Raw genomic sequence first — 13,327 nt, 5'->3', positions numbered from 1 at the left:
TGGGATTACGGGCGTGAGCCATCGCGCCCAGCCTTCCCTTTAACTGATATCTCCCTATCTCGCCTTCCCCCTGTCCTTCCTTTATTTCTGGGATCCTGTGTTCTACTTTTTACTTCTGTGACATGAACATTTTTTAGCTTTCACCTATGAGTGAGAACATGTGGTGTTTAACTTTCTGTTAGAAATATAGTTTTAAAAATACTTAACTGTTATCAGAAAATACAAGCTAGTTTTACTTTATATCTGTACAATATATACATATACCTTCGTGTTACTTCAGAAAGAACTTCAAATCTTACTTTTTAAAGAAAAATGATGTCTATGTTATTAAAAATTAAGTAATCTGTAGAATAATACAGACCTTTAGGAGTGGGGTTTAGATGAGTCCTGTCATTAAATCAGATATGCATTTTCTACAAATAGAAAATAGTTCCTTTGGCAAAAGTCCTCTGAAGAAAAATGTTTGGGGTTATTTAACAATACGACTCCACCTGCAAGAACACAGGGGAAAAAATTCTATTGTGATTCAACCACAAAATTCTTCTAGTTTATTAGCCAATAGAGAACATATTGCCCCTTGTGATATGATGTGATATGATATAATATGATATGATAGAACATAGCATAGGAGCTGTTAAAAGGTTATCACTTAGTTATGCTGGGCAAAGAGTGAGTGGGATTATAAAAGTCAATGTAAGCCAGGTTGAACATTTTTAGTTGACGTATTTATTTATAATAGTATTCCTATAGCAATTAATGGAGAATGCACTTGTTCATTATTTCTTATTGACAGTTAACAGCACACATGAATTAGGCCCTCTGGTAGATTTGAAAATTCCTGCCAACAAGACACGGTGGACTTTAAAAAATTTAAATTTCAGCACTCGATATAAGTTTTATTTCTATGCACAAACATCAGCAGGATCAGGAAGTCAAATTACAGAGGAAGCAGTGACAACTGTGGATGAAGGTAAGATGGGTATGTATAAAATCCATATAATTATAAGCATCATGAAATAAAAATCTTTAAGTTTATGCTTTCTTTTTCCTTCTTGCTATGGAGTGTCTATCTTACCTGATTAACGCAAACACTTATTTGTAATTTCTCATTCTGATATGTAATCAGCTATTTCGTTCATATTGGACTAACTGTGATATTTTTCAACTCATGTGAAACTTTTTTAAACTTATATTAAAATCTTAGTGTGGGAGTGAGTAAGCATAATATTTGCCACACTTGAGTTTGAAGTTCAGGGGAATGTTGTTTCCTGTTTACAACTTTATATATTATATACATGCACAAACATATATATGTACACGTACATATAATACATATATGCATACACAGACATACACACCTATATACACACAAATATATGTAATTCGAATTCTGGTCCTGATTTACTGGAAATAATTTTCTAGTTCACATATCGATTTACATTTTCTAGCAAGGAAATCGAAACAGTTATTAAAGAGTGCACTTATTTTGCGTTTGAGCAAAAGATTTTACATTTTGGTATGTACAAAGAAAGCAAAATAGCCCATTACGGTATTTAGAAAAGGAATTAACACTTCTTTTCATACTTTAAAAAGTTATTCTGAAATCTTGAGATTCAATGAAAATTATCAAAAATATTATAAAAGATTTTCTGGTTTTGCATGTCTCTAAATTGTAGAGTTGCTTAAGGATAATTCATTTGACTATCTTTGATAGCATAAAAAATTGACAATTTCTATCCAAAAATTGGTTTGAAATATCCTAAGCCTTCATACATAATCAACAAGTATGAATAATGCACCTTAAGTAATGTGTTTGAATACTGGGTATTCAAAGTGGGTATCCTGATAAAATGTTGGTACTGGATTTGAATACTGGATAAGTTTGGGGACACCAACATATCTTTGTCCCCTATACCTGATGTGGTACACTTCATTCTTCTTGCATGCTTTAGCATTTTAATAAGTGTTTTTGTATCGCTATACATGCTCATGGGTGTGTTACATCTAACTATATAGTGTCCTATTTCTGTTTCCCTTCATTAAAGCTGATATTCTTCCACCTGATGTAGGTGCAGGCAAAGGTAAAATAATTCATCTGCATGACTTTATACATGTGTGAAATTTGCAATGTGAAACATGGGGAAGTGCAGCATGGGTAAAACAGAGAAAATATGCTTTGAACCACCAAAAGAAGAGAAGATCTCATCCAATCTTGGCTTTAAAATTAATTTCTAGTCCTTTCTTTACAAGTAGAAAGCCACATATTGAATTCTCCAAAAATTTTTTCTTGAGACTTATCCCTGGTACAAATCCTAATCTTAGCTTCTAATACTGTGATTTTGGCTGGATCAGACAGGACCAAAACGGTGGATTTGTCACAGATCCTCTATATGGCCATGCCACATTATTTGGGGTTCAGAAATATTAGCCCTGTGATGAAAACAGCCTGGTAGAAATCAGATCAACCAAGCTTCGTGTTCTATTCTGATTTAGCTGCTCTCCTTGTAGACACAGTGTACACTCGGCTGCCATTGCACAAAACCGTCCATTTGGAATTACAGCATAGCAATGCCCTCCAACTGGTTTGGGACTAAGTCTCCCCAAGCTTAGGGTCACTTACAAGTGAGTCTTCCAGGTGACCCATATGCTCTTCTCAAACGTGTTATCTCACCCATCCTGTCTTCACCCAACTGCCTAAGTCTCTTCCTCCTGAGTAATAGCCAACAATCCACAATGGATTTTGTTCTTCTTTATTTCTGACAGCTCTCTGGGTCAGAAAGATTTGTTGGGAGAATGGTGCTTGAATAAGTTGTAATATGTCTTCCATTAGTGGCAATGCCAAAGATGCCCCAGTCTTTGACCCCTGGCTGCTGGTTGACCAGTCAGCTTTTTAGAGAGCAGTGGAGCACCTGCCACTGGGCACTGTTTTCACGTGGCATGCCCATGTACAGGGGTTTTCCTTGGCTTTCGCACATCAGGTGAGTATAAACAGGAATGAAGAAAAGGAAGACCAAGAGAAAAATGTGCTTTGCCCTATGTTATTCAACTCTTGTGAGCTTAGACTTGATAGATTTATTCTATTTGCTTAGAAATTTGCTTATATTCAGAGCTTTGGTAAATTACAAAATATCGATCAGATAGATTTTGGAGTTATTGAATAAGGACTATAGCCATTTTCAGTAATCTTAAGAGTCTTATATTTGTGTTTTTAGACTTGAAAGGACAAAGTTGTAAAAATTCAAAATTTCTATATCATAGAATGATGTAAACTTACTTCTATTTATTTGTATACTTCCTTCCTATGATAATTAGATATCAATTAAAATCATTAGTTGTTTTACAGTAATGTATTGCTTTATAACTTCAATTGGAGCATTTTGCTAAAAGCCTGACCTTGTTTCCTGTGCAGTGGACATGTCACTGTGGCTGTGCCTAGAGCTGATAGCAGAGAAATTGTGCTTCAGCAGGGCTGTCTGTGAAGCAAGTCTGAATTCTCAATGGACTTGTCACGTTAGAAGTAGATATGCACTCCACTGGAAAAACATCACCCCTCTGTTTTTAATAAATTAAAACTAAATTCTATATTTAAAGAGTTTTGGTTTTACCATTTGATGTTATTAATTTGAATTGTGAGCTACTTATGATTAGAGAGACAAGCAAAAATGGAGTGTCTGAAAGTTCATTAAGCCCCCAGTATTGAAATCTGTTGGATCTCAGATAAGAAAAGAATAGCGTTTAAACAAGGGAGAAAAAAGCTAACTCTGACCTTAATTTTAATATGGTTTATTTTAATAGTATAGCAGTAGTTAAGTATGGCTTACATAAGAGGATATTTTGCCAGTAAGACTTTAAACTGCTCAAGCATAATTTGTGATCCTGGGTTTTGCTTCCTTAAAAATACTTCTTTTTTTCAATCTGAAAATGAATTCTATCCTCTTCTCTATTTCCCTTCTCCATGTGGAGTTTAACTGCTCTGTGACAGGAGAAAAATTAAAGTTCTCCACCATCCTTCCAAATTTTAATTTTTTAAGTGTATCTTTTAAATTTTTATTTAAATCAGGACAATAGGGAATAAATAAGAGATGAATAGAGAGGAAACATGTGATATCCTTAGCTATAGAAGCATCAATATGGCTGGGCGTGGTGGCTCACACCTGTAATCCCAACAGTTTGGGAGGCCGAGGCGGGCAGATCACCTGAGGTCAGGAGTTCAAGACCAGCCTGGCCAGCATGATGAACCCCATCTCCACTAAAAATACAAAAATTAGCTGGGTGTGTTGGTGGGCGCCTGTAATCCCAGCTACTCAGGAGACTGAGGCAGGAAAATTGTTTGAACTCAGGAGGTAGAGGTTGCAGTGAGCTGAGATTGCACCATTGCACTCCAGCCTGGGCAACAAGAGCAAAACTCCATCTCAAAAAAAAAAAAAAAAAAAAAATCAACATCTCATATGATTTTATTATGAATTAGGATTTCATGAAAAGTGGTTTTAATTCATTTCTGGTCAAAGAGGGGAAAAGAAATGCATCTGAGTTTACATTTTTAACTTTTCTTACAGATTTTAAGAGATGTTAATGAAACGTAAGTTTTCAAATGTATAATTACAAAAGGATTATAAACCTGAAGGAAAACCCAGGATAATTCAATTAACTATATGATGCCATACTAACCCTTCTTCTTACCATTCTCCTCAATATAATTAAATACTCAAGACCTTTGAGTCATTTATTTTTGTCCTTTTCTTTGTTGGATTAAAGCTCTCAATATTTGTATAGGAATTATAGTTGATTGACATATTTTTTCAATTTCTATGTCTCTTTAAATGAGGCTGGGTGTGGTGGCTCATGCCTGTAATCCCAGCACTTTGGGAGGCTGAGGCAGGCAGATCACTTGAGGTCAGGAATTCGAGACCAGCCTGGCCAACATGGTGAAACCCCATCTCTACTAAAAATACCAAAATTAGCCAGGCGTGGTGGTACACACCTGTAGTCCTAGCTACTCGGGAGGTGGAGGCAGGAGAATTGTTTTAACCCAGGAGGCAGAGGCTGCAGTGAGCTGGAGGCTGCACTGAGCCAAGATTGCGCACTGCACCCCAGCCTGGGCAACAGAACGAGACTCCATTTCATAAATAAATAAATAAATGATTTCAGCGTCTGGAATTCTAGGAAGTAGACTGTGAAGGCATGTATAGAAATGAACCAAAAATGTGCAAGCTCAAAAAGATTTATGTTCCCAGTATTGCTGATGATCCACAGTGCCATATCCATTGCATGTAATCTGGCACTCTGAGGACCAAGCATCAAAATACTTTTATAGGGTAATTAGTTGGAATACAGAAACAGGGATAAACTAACTGGTAAGGCAGGAATCTGCATTCTTGACCTAACTTGAGGCCTACTATGGTCAACCGATTAGGAGTGAGCAGAGAAGAGCATTGAGGATCAGCTAGTGGTGAATCCCTTCTGTGATCTGACTCTCACTACATTATTTTACTAGAGTAAAGAACCAGTAAATAAAAAATAAAATTCTTTTTTTGGCCTATATGAAAACAAAACAAGATATCTAGAAGCATAGAAGGTTCAATCAGTTCAACAGTGAATGTCTCTCTGGCACATAAAATGCACCCGCCTTTGTTTAAGAAGCTGTGTATAAAGACAGTAAGACAAACCCTGGCCTTGACATGCTTAAAATCTGGCAGGTAAGACCAACATATAGAAAGAGTAATAAATTGACGCTAAACTAGAAAGTGGAGCAAAATGTTATCTGAATATAGAGGTGTGAACCATTTATTTTGCCAAGCAGGATCAGGAAAAGCTTCACAAAGAAAATAATATTGAACTGGGCCTTGAAGCCCAGTTTTTGTTTTGTTTTATTTTTGGCAGATGAGTCAGGGAGTTGCAGTGTGTAAAGTCTTGGTAGAGGTCATAAGCACATGGGGTTTGAAAATATACTGGATGTCTGGGTTATACCAAGCGGTCCACTTAGGCTGACTTGTAGAGAGTGTGTGGAAAAGAGAAGACCCTGAGATGGGACCGGAACAGTGGGCGGGGCCAGATGGTAACTGCTCTGAATGGCCATGAATGCTTTGCTAAGGAATTTGTATTTACCTGTAGGCAGAGTTTTAAACAGAGAAGTGGCTAGATAAGAGTTGTAGTTTCAGCAGCTAAAATATAGGTAACTACACTGGCGGTATCTTCAGAGGAAGACTTACAGTTGGGAGAGGCACACCGGAAGCAGCCCATTGGGAAAGCCCAGAGAAAGGGGACACTAGAGCTCCTTTGTATGGTACAACATAGGTGCTCTGTGAGTGAGAAGGTGGATGAGTGGGGATTAAAAGGAAGGAGAGTTCAAATTATCTATGGTAAAAGTGGCTAAACAGCATGCCTTAGGAAATTGTGGTATCTTTTCTGGGTACCTTTAAGAATAAGCTAAATGCAAATTTCCAGTGTATAATACTTTATTATTAACTATAATTAGTAATATAATGCTGTACATTAGATCTCTAGAACTTGTTCATCTTATAACTGAAAGTTTGTACCCTTTGACCAACATCTCCCATTTCCCCAACCCCCACCCCACCCCTAGCCCCTGGCAACTACTATTCTACACTCTTTCTCTAAGTATAACTTTTTTAGATTCCACATGTGAACCCCGAAAATCTGAGACAGGTTTCAGTTAATTTAGAAAGTTTATTTTGCCCAGGTTGAGAACATGTGCCCGTGACATACCCATAGCTCAGGAGATCCTGAAGACATGTGCCCAAGGTGGCCAGAGCACAGTTTGGTTTTATACACTTTAGGGAGATATGAGACATCAGTCAACACATGTGAGATGAACATTGGTTTGGTCTGGAAAGGAGGGACAACTCAAAGCAGGGAGTTTCTAGGTCATAGGTAGGTGAGAGACAAACGGTTGCATTCTTTTTGAGTTTCTGATGAGCCTCTCTGAAGGAGGCAATCAGATACGCATTTATCTCAGTGAGCAGAGGGATGACTTTGAAAAGAATGGGAGGCAGGTTTGTCCTAAGCAGTTCCCAGATTGACTTTTCCCTTTAGCTTAGTGATTTTGGGGCCCAAAGATTTATTTTCCTTTCACACACATTTAAGTGAGATCACGCAATATTTGCCTTTCTGTGTCTGGATTATTTTACTTAGCATAGTATCCTCCGGGTTCATCCATGTTGTTGCAAATGGCAGGATTTCCCTTTTTTTAAAGTCAGAATAATATTCCATTGTGTAAATATATATATATATATATATATATGGTAATTTCTTTATCCATTCATCTGTCAATGGATATTTAGGTTGTTTTCATGTCTTGACTATTGTGAATAATGCTGCAGTGAACATAGGAGAGTCGATACTCGTAGAGATAATGATTTCATTTCAATAAAACTAGAAACAAAATAATAATAATAAACAGTTTAGAGAAGAAACTCTGAGAAGGGAGCACCCATAGAAACCAATGTAAAATATAAGAAGAAACTAAATGCTCTTCCGTTAGAAGTATTTTGCTCTTCTGTTAGTAAATGGTCTTGTGTTAGAAGTATTATGGTTCTGCCTTGAACATCTTCCATATTACTCCAAGATTAAATTCCTGTTTCAGTATTCCAAAATTTTTTAAGAAAATTAATGTTTTTCCTGGGTTGCCATCGATGTTTTACACGTGTGTGCAGATTTACTGTAATTGGTTGATCATATTCCTATTATTTTTTCCTGTAAGAAGAAAATCTCAGAAAACTAAAATTAATTAGGTCCACAGAAGGACTCTGCATAATTCAGTAATCAGTTTTGCCCTCTGCTGTTTCCCCATGCTTAGCACGAAGAGATACAAAATTTGCATGTGTTGTTGAATTGTATTTCAAAAGTCAAAAGCATTATTTAACTGCTTTAATATCTTTCTTTTCTTAATTCTAAGAAATGTAATTTTATTACATTTATTTGAACAAAGGTCTTTAGCTTCTACATTTTATAAACATATCTTAGAATATAATTTTAGTGTCTTGGTAAACCCATTGATGCTGTCTGATTGACTATCCTAGTAAATTTTATGTGAGATAATAAATTGATCTTCTTTTTTAACTACCCAAGTTAACACATCTGTAAATGTTTCATTTTTAGTTTAAGCTATTGAGGTAGGACTGATAAAATTGCCTGCCTCAGGTATTCAAATAACATTTTTTAATGACTTTAGATGTTGTCTTTACCCAGTAGCAAGCATGTAGCATCATCTGGTCTCCATAATTTGGATTTTTAAGAAGCTATTTAGGTTGCACTATGATTTTTCAGAAAATGAGTGTAACAAACAGTTAACAGGTAAGATGTCTTGCTCTCTAGGAAATGTTACATGAAATAGTTTTTACTCCTTTTATTTATTCTTTCTTAACTTCTGATAGAACACATCTGGAAATTCCTTTTGCAGCTTCTCTTCCAACATACCCTAACCATCCATCATTCTCTAAAGCAGGGGTTCCTTACCTGGGGTCCCTGAGTTCCCCAGTGATACTCAAAGAAGTCTGTTTTTTAAAACAGATCAAAAACGCTGTTCAAAGGGACATTCTCTGTCACACCAACACAGATTTTTTAAAGACCTGCATTGAGATGACAAATAGATTTGAAAAGTAGCCACATAGTGTTGGGTTTTACCTTGGGGTCTCTGACATTCCATGACGACGTCTGTCCCTGGGATTGTTCAGCAATCCCCCTCTCCATCACACATTAGTAAATGAAGACGGTGACATTTCCCAGGACTGTATCTAATGGACAACAGTTAACATTGTTCAGAACCCATATAATAGAACTCACAAATTTTAATAGTATGCATCATTATTTCTGATTATTAATTTATTTCCTAGTGCTGAATTTAAGAAACAAAAACCTTTCTGTAATGAAAGCAAAGCATGAGTGAACCCTAAATTTTAGCAGTAAATTCTATTTAATTCTATTTGCACAATTTCAGAGTATTTAAACTTATTTTATACTCGTGTGTATGGTGCTGCAATATGATTGTTTGTTTTATTTTTCTATTGTATGTTTAGTTCAAGCAGTAAATCCCAGGATCAGCAATCTTACTGCTGCAGCTGCTGAGACCTATGCCAATATCAGTTGGGAATATGAGGGACCAGAGCATGTGAACTTTTATGTTGAATATGGTGTAGCAGGCAGTAAGAAACAATTTCATTACCCGATTTTTAATTTGGGGGATGCATTTTAAAAGATTAAAAACATTCTTAAGAATTTACTATGGATCATCTTGAAAAATAACTTGATCCAATTAAATGAATGAGTTATCTAAAAAAATTATAGTGAACCATCAGCCTACCACATATTATATGCACAACTAGGAATTGCTTTTTTATGTTATTAATAACAGAGGGCATCTGTTCCATTACGTATGTTATTTTCATATCATAGTACTTAAAACTAGTTCTGTGCCCACAACACATAAACAAGAGTAAGAAGGAATAATTATATTTGCAAGTACAAGTAGGAAAGAAGAAATGTTTTTTTTTTCCAAATCGGACCTTGAAGTAACAGAAATCAAACTGACTTGAAAGTATTCATTTTGCCCTAACTAGCCCAATAGAATTTTATAAGAAACTGCAGAAAATTAATACTTTGGGAGAGCATTCATTATGTTTTAACATTTGATGTATTCTCAAGTCAGGCAGTCTTCGTAGATACTGGCCACATCTACTGGGAGATGGGGCAGCTTTCACTTTCAGCAGTTTATGAAAAGCCAGTACCCCCCTCCTAAGTGCAGTGTGCTTACATAGAACATATGAGGTGGCCAATAAATTTGTGACAAAATGTTGAACAGAGTCCAACTTTCTGTTTAAGCCTTTATCATGCAAGTAAATATTTTTAGAAATGATCCCTTTAGAAAAACCAATACTTGGGAAAGGTTGAATCGATTAATTGGATATGTTGGAAGGCATTTAAGTTTACTAAAAGATTCATCTTGTGAATTGTAAAAAATAATTCTTCCCATAGTTCACTTAAGCTAATTAATGTATAACAGTTCTTTTGAGAAACATCTTTAGAGAAACTCAACAGTTTCATAAGGCAAGATGCAGATAAAGAACCTTCCTTTGTATTAAAGAGGAGAATTAATACAATGGGAATATATACAATTAATAAGCAAGCTAGATACCCAGTCTATTTTTCTTTGAGGATATTTTCTTGTAGGTCATTTTAATTGATTTGTTTGACATGACTACATTTATAATAATCTAAAATGGTAAACCTAAGCATCCTACATCTTGTCTTTAGCTTATAAATAATTTTCCTTTCTTGAAGCATTAAGTGACTTCTGGTCCCTTAAAATATTCAAATGTGTTGTTTTTGCAAAATTTCCATAGGCAAAGAAGAATGGAGAAAAGAAATTGTAAATGGTTCTCGGAGCTTCTTTGGGTTAAAGGGTCTAATGCCAGGAACAGCATACAAAGTTCGAGTTGGTGCTGTGGGGGACTCTGGTTTTGTGAGTTCAGAGGATGTGTTTGAGACAGGCCCAGGTGAGGCGCACACCACACCTGTTCTGGCTCCCGCTCAGAGGTGGAGGCCGCCAGGTGCTCCAGCTGGAGATGGGGGCTGGTGGAGCTGTGTTATGGGTAGGGCATGGATGTCTTTCTATGGGGCCCTGTTGGGTTGGGAGTTTTGGTTTTTGTCTTTGGTTCTTTATATCAAATGAATTACGGAATTTAGCAAATCATCTAGCCACATTATTACCAAAAACCGTCAGAAAAAATAGACTTAAATATAATTTTAACTTATATTATTTAAAGAATTCAATTGTTCATATCACATGTATAAACTTTCCCTCAGTGTTAAACTGAAATTTTTAAAGTGCTTTTGAAGATTAAAGAACTTACAAGAAAGTCACAATTGTGGCCGGGCGCGGTAGCTCACGCCTGTAATCCTAGCACTTAGGGAGGCCGAGGCAGGCGGATCAGCTGAGGTCAGGAGTTCGAGACCAGCCTGGCCAACATGATGAAACCCCGTCTCTACTAAAAATACAAAAATTAGCTGGGCGTGGTGGTGGGCGCCTGTAATCCCAGCTACTCAGGAGGCTGAGGCAGGAGAATCGCTTGAACCCAGGAGGCAGAGGTTGCGGTGAGCCAGGATTGCACCATTGCACTCCAGCCTGGGCGACAGAGTAAGACTCTGTCTCAAAAAAAAAAAAAAGAAAAGAAAGTCACAATTCTTGATTTCAAAATGGCCTACAACCCAGCAGAACCCTGCAGTCAGCTTAGACAACTGATACAGATATTATTACATTTGTATGGAACAAGAACTTGTACAATGCATATGCTACATTTTTTATCACACCAAATTTTACTGCCTGTATATATTTACTTATGTGAATATTAACAAAATATACAAGTAAAAAGTGAAGTTTCTAAAATAAAGAAAAATGTTCATGTGAAATGCAAGAACATTGGTATTTGCTCACTAGATGGAGAACAATCCCTGCTTACTTAGATTTCAACAAGAGTTGTTTGTGGTACATGTTCACTCTGTAGTTCATACCCCCATGTTATTTTCAGTCACTCCATGCATTCTTAAAGAAATGTGCATATCCTGTAGAATACATTACACAATGTATTTTTTGTGACTTTCATTAACAAAGCATTATGATTTTTAAAGTCAGTTTTTACAATTTAAAAAAATATAAATCATAAGTGGTTTTTAAAAAGAAACCAACAACAATAATGTATTAAACTATATTTTAAAGATATTCATTTGCTAAAATCATAATGTTTTAAGAAAACCACACATTTTATTCTGTTCTTTGTATTTCATATCCATTTACGTACCTAGTTCTAGGAAACCAGTGTGTTAAGCTTAAAAGGGGAATATCTAATCAATTCGTAGCTAGTTTACAAGGTTTTTGTTTGTTATTGATAACTTTTATTTTCAAAATACTAAAAGTTCAAGTAGATATTATCTTCATATATAGCTGGAATGCTAATAATAGTAATGGGACTAGCATTTAGTCAGCTCTCCTATACAGCAGGAAGTGGTTTTCTCACTCAGTCCTTACAACAATCCTATGATGTAGGCACCATTATTACTCCACTTACCCCTCAAGTCAGAGAGGTGGAGTACCTGCCAGGTCACCCAGTAGGAACGTGATAGAGCTGGGATTAGAAGCTTGTCCTTCCATCTCCAGAAGAAAGGCCTCACTATACCCCCACTGCAGGGTCACAAAGATCCAAGGAGGACAGGCTGTCTCAGAAAGGGCAGCTTCAGTCAACACTTGGTATATCCAATCAGTGATTCTGGACCACTGCAGGCTGCACGTGGTTACTGGTTCTGGATTATTTATGAAGAATCTACTATGTATAAAAATGACCTGTTGTTAAAATTGTTAGAAATGTTTAGGAAAGGAAAAAGTGACTTTATCCAAAGTTAGATTCACCCTCAAAATCAAGTTGTAGCATTTTTTGTCCTTTTATAGGACAAAAGACAACTCCTTTAGAAAATTATTTTTCACTCAGCAGTGTAATGCCTACAGTTCCGGCAGCAACTGCCAGATAGTTCGAGGTGAGGAATCGTGATAGGTGGGCCTTCTTGTGTGCCAGCGATGGAGAGACAGGACAAGGTCACAACCAGTTCTTGTCACTTTTTACATATAAATGTATTAAAAAGAACAAATATTGATTCAACTCTAGTGACCTTAGTTAACACATCACCTGTAAGAGCAAATGCTGCCAGCATTCTAGAATGCCTCAGTTTACCATTACGCTGCCTCCCTTTTCCCAGTTCACAATGCTTCATCCTTTGGGGCTGCTGGGTTAACTCCAGTGTGAAAGCACCGTCTTCCACTGCTCCTGCTCCTGCTCCTCCTCTCCTCTCCTCTCCTCTCCTCTCCTCCCACTGGGTTCCGCGGTGTAAGGATGTCAATATTTGGCATGAAAGCATATCATTGGCTAATTTTTAAACTCTGTATTCATGATCTACCTCTCTTTCTCTGATTTCTGCTAATTTTAGGACCCTAGACTCAACTTTATCTACAGTTGTTTCATGAATCTTCCTACCATTACACCATCTCTCCCTTTTATAGCCTGGATTTTTAAGGTATATTTCTTAATTTTTTTCCTATGGCACAAACTGAAAAACAAACGAGATAGGCGGTGTCCTGATGCTGCACTTCTTCCCAATACTACTGGTATGACCTTTCATTACCGCCACCCCACCTGGTATGACCTTTCATTACCGCTACCCTACCTTGTATGACCTCTCATTACCGCCACCCCACCTGGTATGACTTCTCACTACCCCACCCCACCGGGTATGACCTTTCATTACCGCTGCCCCACCTGGTATG

General features: G+C 36.8%; 1 protein-coding gene across 44 annotated transcripts in view; it reads left to right on the top strand.

Moving 5' to 3' along the window:
• NRCAM (neuronal cell adhesion molecule) overlaps positions 1–13,327 on the top strand; it is a 314,284-nt gene that overhangs the window by 278,496 nt on the left and 22,461 nt on the right. For 20 of the 44 annotated variants that reach the window (XM_063726124.1, XM_063726123.1, XM_054559671.2 and 17 more), the window contains 2 exons: positions 794–979; positions 2,046–2,081. In XM_063726124.1, the coding sequence (XP_063582194.1) occupies positions 794–979; positions 2,046–2,081 (222 nt within the window). Of the gene's footprint in view, positions 1–793; positions 980–2,045; positions 2,082–9,035; positions 9,162–10,358; positions 10,739–13,327 lie in introns of those variants that run through there. The other 24 variants (XM_063726137.1, XM_002818345.6, XM_063726131.1 and 21 more) reach the window with 7 other exon arrangements.

The sequence above is a fragment of the Pongo abelii genome, chromosome 6 (assembly GCF_028885655.2).
Source record: "Pongo abelii isolate AG06213 chromosome 6, NHGRI_mPonAbe1-v2.0_pri, whole genome shotgun sequence".
In the NCBI taxonomy this organism is placed as follows: Eukaryota; Metazoa; Chordata; class Mammalia; order Primates; family Hominidae; genus Pongo; species Pongo abelii.
Note: the sequence above shows the minus strand (reverse complement) of the source record. Positions and strands in the feature narration are given on the sequence as shown.